General features: G+C 44.1%; 1 protein-coding gene across 1 annotated transcript in view; it reads left to right on the top strand.

The window, feature by feature from the left end:
• The window catches only part of brinp1 (bone morphogenetic protein/retinoic acid inducible neural-specific 1), a 69426-nt gene extending 51435 nt beyond the window's left edge, over window positions 1–17991 (top strand). Inside the window, exons 6-9 of the mRNA XM_068334815.1 lie at window positions 2026–2131; window positions 10321–10557; window positions 11388–11610; window positions 15236–17991. Coding sequence (XP_068190916.1) covers window positions 2026–2131; window positions 10321–10557; window positions 11388–11610; window positions 15236–16376 — 1707 coding nt within the window. The 3' untranslated portion in view covers window positions 16377–17991. The remainder of the gene's footprint in view (window positions 1–2025; window positions 2132–10320; window positions 10558–11387; window positions 11611–15235) is intronic.
• Window positions 17992–18842: the final 851 nt, after the last annotated feature.

Raw genomic sequence — 18842 nt, forward strand, 5'->3', positions numbered from 1 at the left:
TCAAGAACCCACATATTTGGCTCCACACACCTTTTGTACCGTCTCTGCATTTTAAGTGTGTCACCAGGATGAATTTTTCATTTTATTTTATTTTATTTTTTTAGAACAAAGTTTGCACAAACAGGAGAAAACTTCTAACTTTGGGGATTTTGGGAATACGTGAGCCGCAGAAAATACAAACGGGAAAAAAAAAACCTCACAATTTCGCGTGCGTCATCTTTTATTGACTCGCTCAGATGATTTTCTTGATGACAGATGACAATTAGGGTGTAGGTTCCAGAACCGTGGTTTGTGACTGATGGGATATGCTGTGGGTCCGGAGGGATTCCACTGTTGTGTTCTGCTTAATAATCCAAATCCTCTAAGTCCCCTTTGGCCCACTTCAGGATTTTAATTGCTCTTTCTGTTTCTGTGACGTTAAACTCCGTTTTCATAATCTGGTGCAGAAATGACAGAATAGAAGAAAGATCTGGACTCTGATGTCGTTCAGATTATGGCGGGGGTTTTTTTCCTGGTAACCACTGATCGCTCAGTCGAGGTTTAAGTTCATGATTGAGCAAAACCTGACAGCCGGGGTTAATTTCGGGTGTATTTCTACCCCTGTGGGTAAATTAACTCGCCTCAACATCAAACTGGCCCATCTGACCAGAAGGTCCAAGGTCGTCTCAAGCACGAAAAGTGGCATAAATAATTTATAACATTCGTTCGTTTATATCTAACTTAAGTCAAATAGCACTGATGGTCAAGTTCTAGTTATGCCGACGATGTGATTGTATTAAATATAAAAACAGCTTTTTTCCCCCTGCAGACAAAAGTCCTTTAAGGTATTTACAGAGACTCATCTTCTCTCGTAATCTTCTTTGCAGATTACAATCTCATTTCCTTCTCTGGACCGTAGGAAACAAAAAAAAAAAGAAAAGAAGTAATTTTACTTTTTTCAGACTCCTCAAGGTCTCAGATGTGGAGATTTTTATATTTTAAAGCACTCACCGCTGAATAGAGTCATTCATTTATTAGAAAGGGGTTTGGAGTGATGGACGCCACCTCGTCTGGGTTTGCCAAGGAAGTTCAAGAAGTCTTTTACTTTCACTCGCTGCTACGCCCACCATGCAAATTACAATTAAATCTTATTTTTTGAGCATGTAGACGACGTGTAAAACTATTTTAACCTGGAGACATGAGGAAATAAAGCAAAGCCAATCATTGGTAGACGTTGGTAGAGTTTATTATCCAATCAGGAGGTCTGCAGGGAGATAAGAGACCAGAAAGACTCCAGACGGTGGTGGTGGTGGTGGTGGCTGATGACCCTGCAGAGACGGATCACATTTTGAATTTGGTAAATCTGTGACTTTGAAGGTGAAGGATACACACAACTGTAGTGTGACAAGACACACACACACACACACACACACACACACACACAAACCACAAGGACACGCAAGCCTGACGCGAATGATGGGATGGTGTGACGGTGAACTTCAACATACGTGTCCAGAGGACGTGTGTGAGACGAGACGATGGAGCTGTCGCACTTTATATAGCAATGACACACTCATTTAGCCCCTTTAACACACACACACACACACACACACACACACACACACACACACTGGTGGATAATTTCAGGGTTGATTTTTTTCCCCCCATGCCACCACCGTCCACCCTTAAGCTGTAATGAGATATTTGCCCTTGCTTGCATCTTTGCAAACCCCCCCCCACCACCACCACCACCCCGAGTGCCCCAACCCCCCACCCCCACCCCCACCCCCACCCAACAATCATGTAGTGTTAAAACCATAATAACCTCAAGAATCTCAATTATGAAGCAGAAAGTTGTGTCGAGTGAAGAGAACAAGCGGTCCGACAGCGTTAAAATCATGTAGTGTGACTGAAGAGGAGAGTGTAGCAGTAACCCACACACACACACACACACACACACACACACACACACATTGATATGCATGGCACACACTCCTCAGCCTGCTCCTCTGATGTGTGTTTGACTCGCTCTTAATTCGGCGGCAGGTGACGGAGACACGGACCGGGCCTCTGGGATGCAGCAGCTACGACAATCTGGATTCTGTGAGCTCCATTCTCCTGCAGAGCCCCGAGAGCAAGCTTCATCTGCAAGGTAAACAACGCCGTCACCCCCCCCCCCCCGCCCCGGCACCACCACGCCCAGGGGGTCAACCCCCATTTAGAAAAGCTATTAGTCATACCTGAAATGCAATGTTGATGCACGAGATAACTGTTTGTGTCTTTAAAAATGAATGGCGATGCGTGCTTTAATTAGGAATAGGGATAGATTGCTCCCTGACCCCCCATCTCCACACCCCCCCCCCCAAGGGATGCTGTGGTTTAGCTGTTAACTTTAATTTATTCCATATATAAATGAGTCATTTTCACCAGGCTTCAAAAAGCAGGCCTGTCATTCACCAATCACACGTCAGCACACACACCCCCCCCCCCCCAAGGGTGGAAAAACATCTGTCTTAAACATTGGCACACCTTACAATTAGCCTAAGAGAGGGAATCGCTCACGGCGACAGTCGCCATGGGGAATACGACGATGAAACGCCGCCTGACTTTGGTCAAGTGTTTGCATCGAGTGATTGGCTGTTTGATTTATTCCAGTTTATCCACATTATTGTTAATCCCAGTTTGAGAGTCACACACACACACACACACACACACACACACACACACACACACACACACACACACACACACACACACCTCCTCTCCATCCAGCTCACACTGTTCTCAGAGGTAGATCATTACTCGTCCTACGGAATCAGAGAACTAAGTGGTTTGTCAAAGAAAATTCTTCTTAAGTCCTCCTCTGCCACTTACTCAAAGGACTCTTTAGATTATTATGGGAAATGCTTTATTGTCAGGCAGCAGATGTATTAGCTGGGAGCTTTGAAGACTGTTTTTTTTATTTTATTTTATTTTTTTTTACCCAGTTGATAGACGACAGGCCTTGAAATGATTCTTCATTTTAGTTCGTAATAATCCTAAAGCTTTTCCAAATAGTTTCTCACTTAGAGTTTTGTAGAAGCACTATTTTTTTTATATGTATTCAGGTGTTTATACGTCTTATTTATAAGGGCGGGGCTTTATCTATATACAGTAGAACTTGAGTCCGTTCCTGGGCTGAACTCGAAACTCAAACATTTAACCAGTTAAAATAACTACAATTATTTTAATCTGTTCCAGCTTTGTTAAAAAAAAAGCCCCAAATCCCTTAAATTATATAAAAAAAAACATATTTTTATCAACCAATAGACACGCAGACTTTACCTGTGTGTAATTAACGATATATAAGTTACGTAAGCAGCTCGTATCTCCTTCTCTCACTGCTTCTTCTCTGCCCATCAGAGGTGACAGGAACACAACGAGGGAGGGATGGGGGAGGCGGGGGGCGATGGATGGATCACGTCTGACCATACAGGAGTTGGGTTGCGCTCCTCTTTCTCCATCAGGCCTGTCTGTGCCCCCCCCCCCCGATCCAATATTCATTTAGCCTGATGTATTCCTGGGGTTGAAACTTTAATGTGATTTGTGGGAGAATCCAGATGGCGAGTTCACGGATCAGCGCAGCTCGCTGACAGAACCGGTGCCAGCGGTCGTGTGCACAATAACGCCGGGCGCTCAGCCCTCCCTCCTCGCTCCTCAGTACCCTTTTTTTTTTTTTAGGGCGGGGGGGGGGCACACACACAACACTTTCTTCTCCTGGTACCAGAACGTTTGAGGCGCTCTCCTCTTCCTCCTCTCTCACTCCATCTCATGTCTTCCTTCATTACCCCTTACTCCTACCACATGCCCCCCCCCCTCTTCATCACTATCATCATCATCATCATCATCTGGCCCTTCATTCCATCCGTCATCCCCCAGATTTCTTCACCTCACCTACATCCTCCCGCTGAGGCTCTGGTGGAAACGTGATGTCTTCTCCTCCCACTCCAGTGTTCAGGTGATGTCATGCAATAAAAGCAAATCCATCATTATTTGTTAGTGCGATGGGTGGGGGGGGGGGTAAAAAAAAAAAAAAGAAAAAAGAAGAGAATTGAAGCCCTCGGGGCAGAAATGAAACGAGAACCTAATCAGAGTAGAAACATTTATCTGGGTGACTTTCTCAGGTCTGCTGTGGTGAAAACATTGAGAATGATGGGGCCATAAAGCGCCAGTTTATCACGGCTCTGCGCCGCTATCCGTTGACAAAAACACTCTTATTATTATATTAGACGACGGAGTTCAGCTCGCTCTTAAAGACTTTTTGATAAAAATGAATAGGTGCATATTGGAATTCTTGTGCAGCGGTTTGATAATCTCCAGCGTCACGCTCTGTCAGTGCACATAATTCCATAAAACCCCGTCTGCCCGGAATAAATAGCCTCGAACGCGGCGGTAAATCTCTGCACACACAGTTTGTGTTTCAGGGCGGAGGACGGACGCCCGCAAACATCACATGAATTCAAAACTGGTTGACGTTTGAGTTTCCTGACGTCTCCTTGTGGGGGGGGGGGGGGCGTTCTCACCTGATGGATGGGGGGTGTAGGCCACAACTGAGGCTTGTAACTACCTTTGGCAAGCAGGCGCCGCTCTCCGCCTCATAAGTTACACTTTCATTAAAGATTAATTGACCATTGTGTGGCCGCAATTTCACAAAATAATCATTACTTAAAGCGCCGGTGCGGTAAAGTGCAGTGCCCCCCCCTACCCCCCACGGGGGCATTAAATTACCGTTGGAGGTTATCGTCGCAGCCGTGATGCAAAACCGAGGACCTCTGAACTGGAAGATGGTTTGTTTCTGGTCGGGCGTGGCTCCGGCCCCGCCCTGCTGGTCATCAGGACCCAGACGGGGCGGGGCTTTGAGGGGGGGCCGTGTCACACCAGACGTCCTGTTCCGGAACTACAAGTCAGGTGGAGCTGGATTACCCATCAGCCCCTGCTTTGTTCAAAGGAGCTGTCGTTTTTCAGAGGTGTGTGTGTGTGTGTGTGTGTGTGTGTGTGTGTGTGTGTGTGTGTGTGTGTGTGTGTGTGTGTGTGTGTGTGTGTGTGTGTGTGTGTGTGTGTGTGAATGTGGAGCGCTTGGTTTTCACACCGGATGACGCCGCTCACTAGATTATGCTAGATTAGCATAAATGGTGTTGGCACACTGGCGGCGGAGGCAGGATCGACCAATCAGGGCCCAGGACTGAAGTTTGTCTCAGAACAAAGACTTGTTGTTGTTTCTTTGTGTCGGGGGGGGGGGTTCTGCACTGATATTTAAGCATGCGTGTATTTAACACGGAAAAACAACAGAGATGTTCCAATCCCATTCCCTGGAACATATTAGCATACCTGCTAAACACGCTGCTGTGCATACGTGATGCGTGTCTATATCTACACGGAACACAAAGACCTGCACCACATATTGTCCTCCACACAATATCCGGCGTTACCTTTGAAGTAAAGCACATTTTCTTTTAGCGAACAGGGATCCAGGTGCAGTAATCACCGTGAAAACATGAATTACACAAAAAAATAGTTCCGCTAAAGATTGTTCTCGTTCTCCTCGTGATTGTGATCGTCGGTTGAAGCAGTCGTACGTATTTTAATTAGAGGGACGCTCTGACAAACACTGAATATTAGCTGCGATGTTGTTGCTGTTGAGGAATCCAATCGGGATGCTCAAGCTGTTCCTCCACGAGCTGCCATGTGTTCCTGCGCCGCGCTAGCAGGAGGTCCTTTGGCTGGTGGGATTCTGCATGTGTGTGTCACACATCCATGTGTTCAAGAACACGGACCGAAAGGCTCATGGACCATTTCGTGGGCGCTTGGGGAACCAACAACAACCCCTGCAGGGGGTTGGAAACACAAGACTGCGCTCGAAATGTCAAGAAGTGCCGTCAAACCATCTCGGATTTATGGCGAACGCCGTTAGATTCGCATCCGACGCTCCTCCGTCGTCACCGTCCACACGTTGTTGGGTGTCGGTTGATTTCACGCCTGAACCAACAACCCATCGAGGTTTTGTTTCCAGTGTGAAGGAACACAAAATGTTTGCTCGTGGCTGCTGCACACACACCAGAACTGGTCTGGTTCCAACGCAAAGCCATGATGCACACCGGGTGACCGGGATTCAACTCAGCCGTTTTCCCGTCCGTCTCAACGCAAGCAGGAAACCGACCAAGGGTTCTGGGAAAGACGAGAAGGAGGAAGCTAGTAGGTACCAACCCTGCCTGAGAAAGGCTGGTCAGACCCAGGGATCCAGGGACAAGTTAAGACCCTAGAGCCAGTGGAGGACGGGTTTGAAGAAGGGGTAGTCAATGTCCTCCAAGTTGTGGACCTAGAAATACTCCCAAGGCAGCAAATAAGACACCAAAGGAGACCTGGTTAAGGAAACAGGATCAGGTGGACATAGTCCACCACCAAGCAGAGAACCCTTCATGAACACTTGTGGTTCCATCAAGACTCAGCAGAGGAAGAAGAAGAAGAGGAAACGGGGAAATAGTTCCATCACCTGTTTCTACGAAACGGAACAAGTGTTTAAAGAGCTAGGGTACGATCACGAACATGATGCTGAACGAGATCCGGTCTCACTGATGTTGTATCCCTCCGTCAGTGGCTCCTATCCCAAACAACTTATATGTTGAGCAGCTTGTGTCTCATGGTACTACTGTAGGTCTTTGTCAAGCCAACAGAAGAAGACAGAACCCTCCAGTCAGGATGGAACTGCCACAGGGAGACGAAGAAAGACTGAGGAAGACTATGGCCGCTAATGAAAAAGGCTTCTGATCATTCTGACCTCAATGGAAACTCTTGATCAACCACTTCCAACTGGATGCTGACCCCCAGGTCAACATGCAGTGGTTTCATCAGGTCTTGGACTTTAACATCGTAGAGAGAACGCGTGCCTCCATCCATCTTGGTGCAAATGGAAGCCGTGTTGTCTGCCTCTCTGAACACGTGTTTCAAACCGGGAATAATTCCCTCATTCTGATGCACGGACCCGTCTGAGGGGCGGTTCAGGACGTGAGCGAAGATGATGCCATCCAGGTACCACCACGTACAACGGGCGAGAGTGGATATGCATATTTCCCATCGTGTCTGAATAAAGAACGGAGTGCCACCGACTCAGAACAGAGAGAAAATGCCTCTTTGTGTTTATTGTTGCTCTGGTCCAAACATTTGCTCTCCACGTTCTGCACCAAAGGTTTTCCTCCAGCAAACATTTCTCTGGTAACCAAGAAGCGTCGTGTTTACTGATACACTTTAGCGTCCAAATCAATTTCTCCACACGTCTGTCATCAAAGACAACTTAATTGATTTTTATATTTGTTTTGTCATCTCCTTGGTGTTTGCGGCATTTTTGACTTGGTTAAAAAAAAAAGAAGAAGAAAAGCAGGCATCGAACGACGGAGAAACGCGTATCTAATTCATCACCCTCCACACGACTCGCCTATAGGGCCGGCTTAATTTATTTTCACTTCACCGCTTTGAAAACTGTTGGCTCAGGCTATTCTAACATATTCATAAATCTTCCCAGATAGGATGTTGAGGATCTGGGGAAGAGGGAAGCGTGTTTTGGTGTAGAGACGGAAAGCAGCAAATTGGTTTGCCTTTGTTTTGGTGCTAATTTACAATGTAGGCTAGGCGATGGCTCGTGGCGGTTCAGGAGACCTCCGGACCAGTCGTTACTTCCAACCGATTTGCTGTTTGTGTTTTCTTTACGTCAGATATCATCACACCAATTGTTGTAATCGACTTGGTTACCTAATGAAAGTCGCTGCTGCTGAGAAAAAAACGACCAGCAGCTCAAATAAGCCGGTCAATGAAAAAATAACAGATGGCGAGTGATCAGGATATTAAAAGAAGAAACTACTTCCCTTCTACCACCTGGAACATACTACCAGTTTAATTAAGTCGTGAAAATCCTGACAATTCAACCACCATATGTTAAATCCCCACTTTCATTTAATTCTCATCCTCAATAAAAGTATTTTTACTTTTATACCCCTGGTGGAGCGAGAGAGAACGAAAGAATCCAGCCAAAACCAATATCATCGGGTTTCTAAGCTTTAGCCTGGAGAGAGGACAAACAAATAGAGAGCAAATTAATGTGGGAGAACAAAAGTGAATTTAAATCCCAAATGCCATCAAGCTAAATTGTGTGGATCTTTCATTTAGATGGAATTTAAGAGAAGGAGCCAGAGTTCTTTTAAAAATGTTCCACCGACTATCGGAGACTGTCTACAGACTATCTGCTCATGGCGGTTCTTCCTCCGGTTCTGACCGACTGGACCAGAGGAGAACTTCCTTGTGTTTCCTTTCTTTCCTGCCTCCCCCCCCCGCTAACCTGAAACTAATTCAAAATTCACTTTAGCTTCATGCTAGTTGAGTGCAACTGACCAAACGCTGACATTTGGAATGAACAAGTAAGAGTGGGAATAAAAGGCATGATTAAAAGTTTAATTAGAACATTGAAAGTGAGTGGGCTTTTCTATTACTGCATCCTTGTTGTAGCTCACATGGCGCTGCATACTAATATGATTAGCTTATTTAATTCAAAAGCAATTAAAAAAAAAAGCTAGTCTTAATTAATTTGATTCATTTCCAAAAGATGGAGCTGGTGCAGTGGCCTCATCTATAAATAATGTGTTCAAATGATCGGACCGACGTGCTTCAGAGAGCCCGGAGTATTGATCACCGGTGGACATTTGAAGTGATAGCATGTACGTACGGTGGGAGTGTTGAGCTGTAACTCCTCCCCACCGATCGAACACCCAAGGTTAGCATTCTAGCTAATTGCCAGGAAAAAGGTTAGTAGGTATTTGATAGTGGTGGGTGTTCATTAGCTGCTAGCGGTCATAAGAGCATCTAAGACCAGCAATCGTCTTCCTCCTCAACGGATGTCCATTTATAGCATCTCGTTCTTTACCATGTGTTGGTGGATGGATACGACATCGGTGAGACCGGATCTCGTTCTTTACCACGTGTTGGTGGATGGATACGACATCGGTGAGACCGGATCTCGTTCTTTACCACGTGTTGGCGGATGGATACGACATCAGTGAGACTGGATCTCGTTCTTTACCACGTGTTGGCGGATGGATACGACATCGGTGAGACCGGATCTCGTTCTCGTTGGTGGAGTAAAGATGTATCCTCGTGTGTTCTCCTGACTTTTGCATTTCTTTTCATTCTTTATCATTGTTTATGTAATTTTTACATAATTAATTACACACAGGAAAAGTCTGCGTGTCTATTGGTTGATAAAAATGTGTTTTTAAAATAAATTATTTTGGGCTTTTTTTCAAGGCAGGAACGGATTAAAATGCTTTCAGTTTTTTTAAATGGTTAAATGTTGTTCAATCACGGATTCAACTCACATCTTGTACTTGCTAACTCACCGCTCATGCTATCGCCGAGCCAAGTTTCTTTTCTTTGTTCAATAAAAACCTTAATTTTCTGGGTGTAGAAGATCCCATCTGACTCCATGACAACACCCCGAAAATGATTCATTTGTTTAAATTATATGCTTAGTTCCACTTTCATATCAGCCGCATGTGGAATTTACATAAATGGGTTCTTTCTTTTTTCTTTTTTTTTGCAGCCAAAGGTGAAAGTAATGCGTGTCCAGAGAGCAGCCATTAATCATTCAGTAGTGTGTCCTGGGCTCTGATTGCCTGGTTTTTTTTTCTTTTTCTGCTGAAGCACTATTTGTGCTCAAGTAAAACCTATTAAGAAAATATTGCCTCACCAGAGCGCTGCTTCATGTGGCAGAGAAAGAAAAGAAAAAAAAAAATCTATTTAGTTATTTTCCAATCCAGCGGCTTTTACATTTCGATATTTATTTTGAAGAGAGAGGCTTTTTTTTGTTGTTCCCGCATTCAGATCCCGCCCCGCCCCCCACCCCCAGGGTTAGATCGGAACCGAGTCTGAAGATTATAAATACCTTGTCAGTGTTGAGAATGAAGAGGTGCTTTCAGCTTCCCCACCCCCCCAAAAAAACCCGCCCTCGACAAAGTCAGCTATTGTCGTAAGTGTTTAATTAGCAGCGCGGCGGCGGCGGCGTTAGGAATTCACACCACCAGGCGCACACAAACGCTTATTGTCCTGGAGTGTGTATTCATGAAGGGAATTCTGTGCCAAATAAACAACAATCGTTGTTACCGGACCGACTGGCATCCGCCGCAGACGGCTTAAGCTCTCTGAAGTTCATCCTTTTTGAAAAAAACACATGAGTGGAATTAAGACGTCATCCCGTTACGTCCCCCCCCCCCTTTTATTCTACTGCTCTCCTTCTAAAAATCCCAGTTTTCTGTCTTGCAGGTCTTCAGGTGATCTTCCCAGATTACCTGCAGGAGAAATTCGTCCAGTCGGCGTTGAGCTACATCATGTGCAACGGCGAGGGCGAGTACATGTGCCACGACAACCAGTGCATCTGTCAGTGCGCCGACGACTACCCACAATGCAACTGTCCAATCACCGACATCCAGATTATGGAGAACACCCTGATGGGGATGTCTGAGTCCTGGGCCGCCTCTTATAAAGACTTTGAGTACTCTGGTAAGCTTTTACACACACACACACACACACACACACACACACACACACACACACACACACATGCACACACACATGCACACACACACAATGACAAACTGAACCCCCCCCCCCCAAACACAATCGTCGTCTCCCCTTTAATACCGATGCAGACGGCAGGTTTGGCAGGAAACACAGCGATACAACGCAAGGCGCCGCGTTTATCTATTATTGATTTGATAAAAAAAAAAAAAAAAAGTGTCCCGATAAAACCTGCATGAGATAAATATATTTATGGACCGCAGGAGAAAGTAGATTTAAGGAAGAGGTCCCTGAAATAGAAGCGGAAGAGGAATAAAATTCAATTTTACACATAAATGAAATGAAGCAATCAAAGGGGGGGTTTAATTTTATTTTGTTGTGGTCCTAGTAAATTCGGATGAAATTAGTCGACATCATCCCGTTTGGTTTTTAGTCCCTGGGGAGTCTGGACATTTAATCTCATGTCGTTTCTTCAGCATGATGGTGACATTTGTCTGTATTTTACACCGTCTCCGTGATCTGGTTGTCATTTTAATCCAGAAAAGAGACGTGAATGGAATCATCTCCAGATTTAGCCCTAAATTTATTACGTTGTGTTTGTGTTACCTCTGCACCTCTAAGACTATAAATTCCAGATTAAAATCCAATTAAGCCTCTTATTTTAGGGTTTCAGTGAAGGATAAATATTTTAGGTGTGGAAAATACCCAGGATGCTTTGCTACACCCATGCTGTGTTCGTAGGTGGACGTGGGTTCGCCTCCTGCAGCTGAACCAATCGCTCTTCTCCACCTCTTCCTCTCTCTGTCCTCCAGACGAGTTCAAATCCTTCCTCAAGCGGCTGCCCTCCACTCACTTCCTGCCCATCAACAGCGTTCACCTCCTGTGGGGCAGCGACTGGGACCTCCAGGCCCGCTACAGGCTCCTCCAGAGCTCCCTGGAGGTCCAGCGGCTGAAGATCCAGAGAACCGCCAGCAAGCTGTTCGGCCTCAGCATCCGCTGCCACCACAACCCCAACCACCAGATGCCTAGGGAGAGGTGGGTGCGTCGCCATGACGATTGAGATGCAGATATTGTTGCTGATGTATCTGGATTTTTTTTTTGTTCCTCCCCTGGATGTTTCCTGGGGAGGACATCTCTCAGCGAAACTCCTCTCAGACGATACATACGAAGGTTTTTATTTGGATTCTCGCTGGTCGTGAGCACGCCATCCATTATACATCTCAGCTCCTGGTCCTCTTGTTGTTCCTGTCCATCAAGTCGACTTAGTGCTGAGCGTTGCACATGCCCAAAGCACTCTCGCTCACTCATGTATTTACCCCACCCCACCCCCCACCCCCCCGGTCTGGAAAGAGAAAGTTGCTGGGGGAGTTTTCTTGATCGGTCATTGCACACGTCTGTCACCACCTATCGCAGCCGCGGCCTAAGAGCTTCGCCGGGGGTGTTGGAGCTGCGGGAAATGCCAGGAAGTGCCCCCGTCCTGTTGAGAAAAGGGCCAAAAATGTGCTAAAAATTTCTCCAGCTGCCACAGGAAACACCCCTCAGATGGTTCTTTATGGGGGAGGGGGGGCGGCATCGGCGTTTAAGTAGCGAGAGTCCATAAAATATTCACCTAAGTGGTGTGGAAATGAGCGGTTAGTTGTTCTTCTGTATTTGTGAGGTGGGTTTGATCCCATTGAGACACCCCCACGCCCCCCCCCCCCACATCAGAAACACCTCGCCTCCCAGCGGCACATCACAGCTGATCAGAGGATGAGGGAGCGGAAGCAGGGCTGAAGGCCCGTAAAGCATCGGTCTGAGTGTCTAGAGTCGCCCCCCGCCCCCCGACGCATCCTTAACCTGTCAGCCGGACAGGAGAGGGCATGGGGTGAATAACGTCCTGCCTGGCCCCCGATGGCCCCCAGGGGCCCGCACACCGGGGTTCTAAATGACGGCGTCCCTCAGTCGTACATCAGGTCCTGATGTCAGCATCATCCAGACTCCGCCCACTTGACTTCTCTATCATCCAATCACAAGCGAGCTCATTGTCCATTGGGGGGCTAAATATGGATGTGAACTGTCTTAAGACTGGCTTTGTTGCCTAGGCAACCGAGTTAAGATAACTCTCATTCCACCTTAAATCTCCTAATACACAACAAGTCCTCCTTTAGTTTAATTCAATTATGGATTCACAACGAGGATTTATCACTGGAATTATTATTTTGATGAAAACTTTGTTAATAAAGTTTTACTCGTCCAAAAACCAGTTTGTTCAGTGAATAAATGTATTTATCATCAGGACAATTTAAATATTCACACCGTATGTCCAGATGTATGTGTGACTTCTATATGATGAACGACTTTGCACGAAATATTTATAATTTTTTTAAACCTGGAACACTTTTGTTAGATTTTATCTTATCCTGATTTTTTTGGAATACATTTACTCACAACAAATCTCTGGGGGTGTCGCCGATTTATCATCCTGAGCACCAAGGTCACGCCGGGATGATTTAAAGAACTAACTTCAAATTTCACAGGAAGGTTTTTCTTTTGGTTTATCCTCAAATCCAAAAAAAGTTAAACAAGGTTTGAAGACTGCGTTCCAGTGCAGTAATAAATAACCAATAATCAATACTAGGAATGGATCTATCAGTTTTTGCAAAAGGAACAACTATTTTTATTTTAATGAAAGACAAACTGTGTTTGAAAAGTCCTGCAATTCTCTGGAAAATTAAATTCCCAGCGTGTCGCGTCCACTCGTCAGTTAACATTTGTAAGTTCAGCTTTAATCATTGATACGTCATTTAGATGTTTCTTAATTTGTTAATTAATAATTTGTCGTTATTGATTCATGCGTCTCTTGAATGCATGAACGGAAAGTTTAAGTATTTGGAAAATATGGAGGGAAACTTTATTTATAAGAAAAATAAAGGAAACTGGTTTGGAGTTGACTTGAAAATTAGATTCCAAATCATCTGAAAATAATGAAATTAAAGCGACAAAAAAAATTGGAGTCGGTTATTGATGAGTGAAATATTTGAATGGTGAAATATTTCTACAACCAAACATTTTTTTTACCTGATCTCAATGGAGGAAAGAATGTAAAATAGACGCAGTTTAATCAGATTCTATATAAACGCTCACGTTTATTTGATCGACATATCGACATAAGTGTAAAAAATAAGTGAATAATAAAGAAAAACACTGCAAAGGAAGTAAATATTGAGCACATTGGGACTATTTAATTAAGGAATAGTGGGTTTATTTGTGTTTCATCTGCAAACAGAATATATTGAACTGGTTCTACAGCGGGTCACAACCAACAGCATCGCTGACATTTTATCCGATAAATGATAAATGTGTTAACATTTGCTTGAAATTCTGTCATTTCAATTCACAAACTTTTAGCAATAAATCCATAAATACTTGTAAATATGACGTGAAGGTAATCCCAGCACGCCTCCACTTTATTCCCGCCTCAGCCCCTCTAAAGTTGAACTGTTCTTCACTCATCCTTTATGGATGAACTGTTCCCGGCTCATTTTGGGTACAGCTGGGGGACATTCTGGCCTTTGGAGAGTGCGATGTCATCAATCATAGTTAACGTTTGGGTTCATTAACATGTCGAGCTCACCTTGACCGGCCCTCCTTCTTTAAAAATCAGGATTCAGAATCCACCTCCAAAGCGTCAGAAAGCGGTGGAGATGACAGGAGAGACGCCGGCAGGGAAAAGAGGGGACGACAGGAGAATAGCAATGCCATCCTCCCCCAGGAAATAAATAAAGCCATCCTCCTTTTTAGACGGGTAGAATGAACTTCAATTCTGTTTATCCTCACCTCCTGGTTTCACTTTGCTGCCAACAGGTATTCAGTCGTCTTATGATCGCTCGTAAAAAGACTCAGATGAAGGTGCTAGAGGGGGTGACGAGGGGTGGGGTGGGGTGGGGTCCACCCTGAACTTATCTGACCCAAATTTATAAAAGAAACTTCATTAGTCCTCAAGGAGCAACTGAACGCACATAAAGCAGGATAGGTGTAAAACATACAGTGTAAACGCAAACACAACAATAAAGATAATAACAATTACATCCTATAATTAAATAATAACATGAATATAAATACAATGTTTATGTTACATTATGTTAAATAATACTTTAAGATCTAGTTACGTCAGAACCAAATGGGTTAGCACAAAATCTAGTTAGTTTAGAACCTAATTTGTTAAAAAAATATACTAATAACATATATAATTATATATTATATTTTTTTATAATTAGATAATAACATGATATAATAATATGTAATATTATATAATCATATATAATATATATATTTTGATATATGTGATCATATAATATATTATTGGCCCGTAGCAACCCCAGTGACCCACAATAAGGAAGAAGTAGCTGAAGACGAGACAATACTGTATTAAAAAGTTAAATTTAATTGTTTGTTAGCTTAAAATAGATTCATATTCACCAAATATTATTAAAATGCATTCATTAATAAAGTTCAGTTCAGAACTGGGAGTGGTTATCTACACTTTAGTCTGGAGACGAGTTCACCGAACTAACGTTGCTAACCTGGAAGCGGTTAGCAACGTTAGCCGATGTTTTCCTGTACTCCATGATAATTCCACGAACAGGATGAACCTTCATCACGTTGTTTCTTCCCTCCTCAGGTCTGTGATGCAGTGGCTCAACAGGGTCCAGTCCTTCCTCTACTGCAACGAGAACGGCTTCTGGGGGACGTTCCTGGAGAGCCAACGGACGTGCGTTTGCCACACGGGGGTCACCCTGTGTCAGCGCCCTATCCCGTGTGTCATCGGCGGTAACAACAGCTGCGCCATGTGCAGCCTGGCCAACATCTCGCAGTGCGGCTCGTGCAACAAGGGCTACAAGCTGTACCGCGGGCGCTGCGAGCCCCAGAACGTTGATTCCGAACGCAGCGAGCAGTTCATCAGCTTTGAGACCGACCTGGACTTCCAGGACCTGGAGCTCAAATACCTGCTGCAGAAGATGGACTCGCGTCTGTACATCCACACCACGTTCATCAGCAACGAGATCCGACTGGAGACCTTCTTCGACCCGCGGTGGCGTAAACGAATGTCCCTGACGCTCAAGAGCAACAAGAACCGGATGGACTACCTCCACATGATCATCGGCCTCTCCATGAAGATCTGCCAGATGCGAAACAGCAGCATCGACCCCATGTTCTTCGTTTACGTCAACCCGTTCAGCGGGAGCCACTCGGAGGGTTGGAGCATGCCTTTTGGCGAACACGGCTATCCACGTTGGGAGAAGGTGCGCCTCCAGAACTCCCAGTGCTTCAACTGGACTCTCCTGTTGGGCAATCGATGGAAGACTTTCTTTGAGACTGTCCACATCTACCTTCGTAGTCGCGCTAAGATCCCGACCGGCCTGCGTAACGACACGGGGCAGGGTCCGGTGGACTTGGCGGACCCTAACAAGCGTCAGATCTATATTAAAATCTCTGACATCCAAGTGTTCGGCTACAGCTTGCGATTTAACGCCGACCTCCTTCGAAGCGCCGTCCAGCAGGTCAACCAGTCTTACACGCAAGGAAGCCAGTTCTACTCGTCGTCGTCCGTCATGCTGCTGCTGCTGGACATCAGGGATCGGATTAACCGCCTCGCCCCTCCGTCCGCGCCCGGGAAACCCCAACTGGACTTGTTCTCTTGTATGCTAAAGCATAGGCTCAAACTCAACAACAGCGAGATGATCCGGGTCAACCACGCCCTGGACATGTACAGCACGGAGATACTAAAACAGTCCGATCACCTGACTGCTAAACTCTGTTGAACAAGAAAAAACAAACGCACCCCAACGAGCGGAGATTAATCTTCATTTTTGCTTTTCTCTTTTTCATTTTTTGGACCTTTTCTGCCTTTTGATGTTATATTATCAACTTTGTAAGCATTGTTCTTACAGAAAAACGGGGGAAAAAAACGGCCGCGATGACATTTCAGGCAGAAGAAGAAGAAGAAGATTAACGGAACACTTTAAGAAACTGTATATTTGTCCCAGCATGTCTGTCATTCCTTTACCTGGAACTTAAAAGTAAAAAAACAAACAAAAAAACAAGGAAAAAACATTAAAAGTACGTACTTGCTGAATAAGAGGCCTTGATTTTACTGCAAGGGATCAAAAAGGTTGAATCGAAAAAAAACTGCCATTCTTTACCGAGTAAAACATTTTTAAAAGGGAGCGAAAATATATAAAAATGAAGGGGGCAGAGTAGGATGTCCTTTTATTTCAGCTAAAATGTGCGGAACATTTCAGACATAATGGATGGTTTAATAATAAAAATGTTTATACACTGTAAAGATTAAATAGCCCTAGTGAATAAGTAGTCGACGCATTACTTATAGACTCTTTATTTCATCTCAAATCCTGCAGCGAATTATGGGGCGTTATGGGGCGCTCAGTCGTGGTAACAGATCGTCACAAGAGCCAGCTGTTAATATATACATAAATACATGTGTGTGAATGTGTTTGTTCGTATGTTTGTGCGAGCGCGGGCCTTTTTTTTTTTTTTTGGCGTACGACCCCCTTTTTTTTTTTTGACTCGATGCTTATCGCTGTTCGTTAATTGAATGTGTCACTGGAGGCCGACTCCCAGTCGAAGCTTAAAAATCTCTTGCATTTGAAAAACGCTTTTTTCCCGTGTTTGAAATTCAAGCTGTGTGTGTTTTTTTTGTTTTGTTTGTTTTTTGGTTTTTTTTTTCACAAGGCAGTACCTCCTGGTGCGTGAGTGCAATATATTGTGGTCTGAAGATTTAACAATCAATGCTATTTTGTACAGCTTTTTGCAAAATGTACATGTCGTGACTGCTGATTCGTGGAGCTTTTCAGCACCAAGAGCAAAGTGTATACATCCCATCGTCAGCCACATTTGCAAGACAACTTAAAGCCATATTCTTCCCCCTCGAGGTAGACATCCGCTAAAGCATCAAGTCCATCACCACCACCCCCTGTTACACAAAGCACTTCATAAAAAAAAAAGAAACGAAAAGAGTTGCATCAGTCTGGTCTTTATTTCACTCTCCATTTTGGGATAAGAGCACAGCAAAAAAGACGGATGACGGGCGGAGGTATATTACGTCGGATAAGAATCATAAAGCCATCAGTTTCCCTTTTGTGCCACAGGAAAAGAAAAAGAGGAGGAAGTAAAGGTTGTACTAAAGCTTAGAAAGCTTTAATCCTGGAGCTTTTTATTACCACGTGTAAAGATTCCAGATATGAAACTTAACCTTTTTCTGTTTTGTTTTGTTGGGTTTTTTTTGTGCGTTTGCTGGAAACTCCATCATCCAGATGAAACACGTGAACGCGACGTGTTGCTGGTCAGGTTGTTCCGTCACGTCACTGCCAGAATCTAGACCACGTGTGTCAAACTCAAGGCCCCGGGGGCAAAATGTGGCCCTCCACATCATTTTTATGCGGCCCCTCGAGATCATAAAAGGTCAGAGTGTCTAAAAATAAATAGGTCAAAAGTGTGCTTTGACCAAAAACTACATTTCCCACAATGCAATAATTAAACACATCTTAACTTTGACACAAACGTTTACAACAAAGTTAATATCCTAACTTGTTTTTGATATTATTTTTCTTTATTAATTTAATTGTTTGATCCTTGATTGATGGAATTCTGTGGGTTTAATAACCTGACAAATTAAAAAGATTTTTATTAATTTAATTTATTTTAAATTTAAAACAATTTTTATGTTATGTTATTTATCTAATTTATGTTATGTTAAAAAGGACTTATAACAGAGTAAACATAGTTTTTCTTTGCAACTGTAATGTTTGTAACTAAAATAAGTCAAATTCAGAGTTATTTAATATTATGGAATAAAGCGCATCCGCGTTCCGCACGGTTAATGCGTTCCAGGAACCACGATCGAGATCGCTATCAATTTATCTCATTATTTACGGTAATTTAAACATTTATGAACCCCCCCATACTGATATTAGACCACCTTCTATCTGTGTTACCTTTAAAACACTCTGATAGACTGTTTGAAGCACTTTTGTGTCTGACGGAAGTCCGAGACTCACGGAACGTAGTGCACTTCCGGATGCCGTCAGCCAATAGAATGCGAGTACGGTGTCACGTGACTGCTTACCAAAAATCGGCGATGAGGGGAAGTCGCAATCGCACTGTATTACATTTCTTTTAAATTACATTTAGTTACATTTATTAGTTACATCTGGCCCTTTGAAGACAGCGGAAAATGAGTTTGACACCCCCGCTCTACTTCCTGTTTA

This window comes from Antennarius striatus, chromosome 15, assembly GCF_040054535.1.
Source record: "Antennarius striatus isolate MH-2024 chromosome 15, ASM4005453v1, whole genome shotgun sequence".
Taxonomy (NCBI): domain Eukaryota; kingdom Metazoa; phylum Chordata; class Actinopteri; order Lophiiformes; family Antennariidae; genus Antennarius; species Antennarius striatus.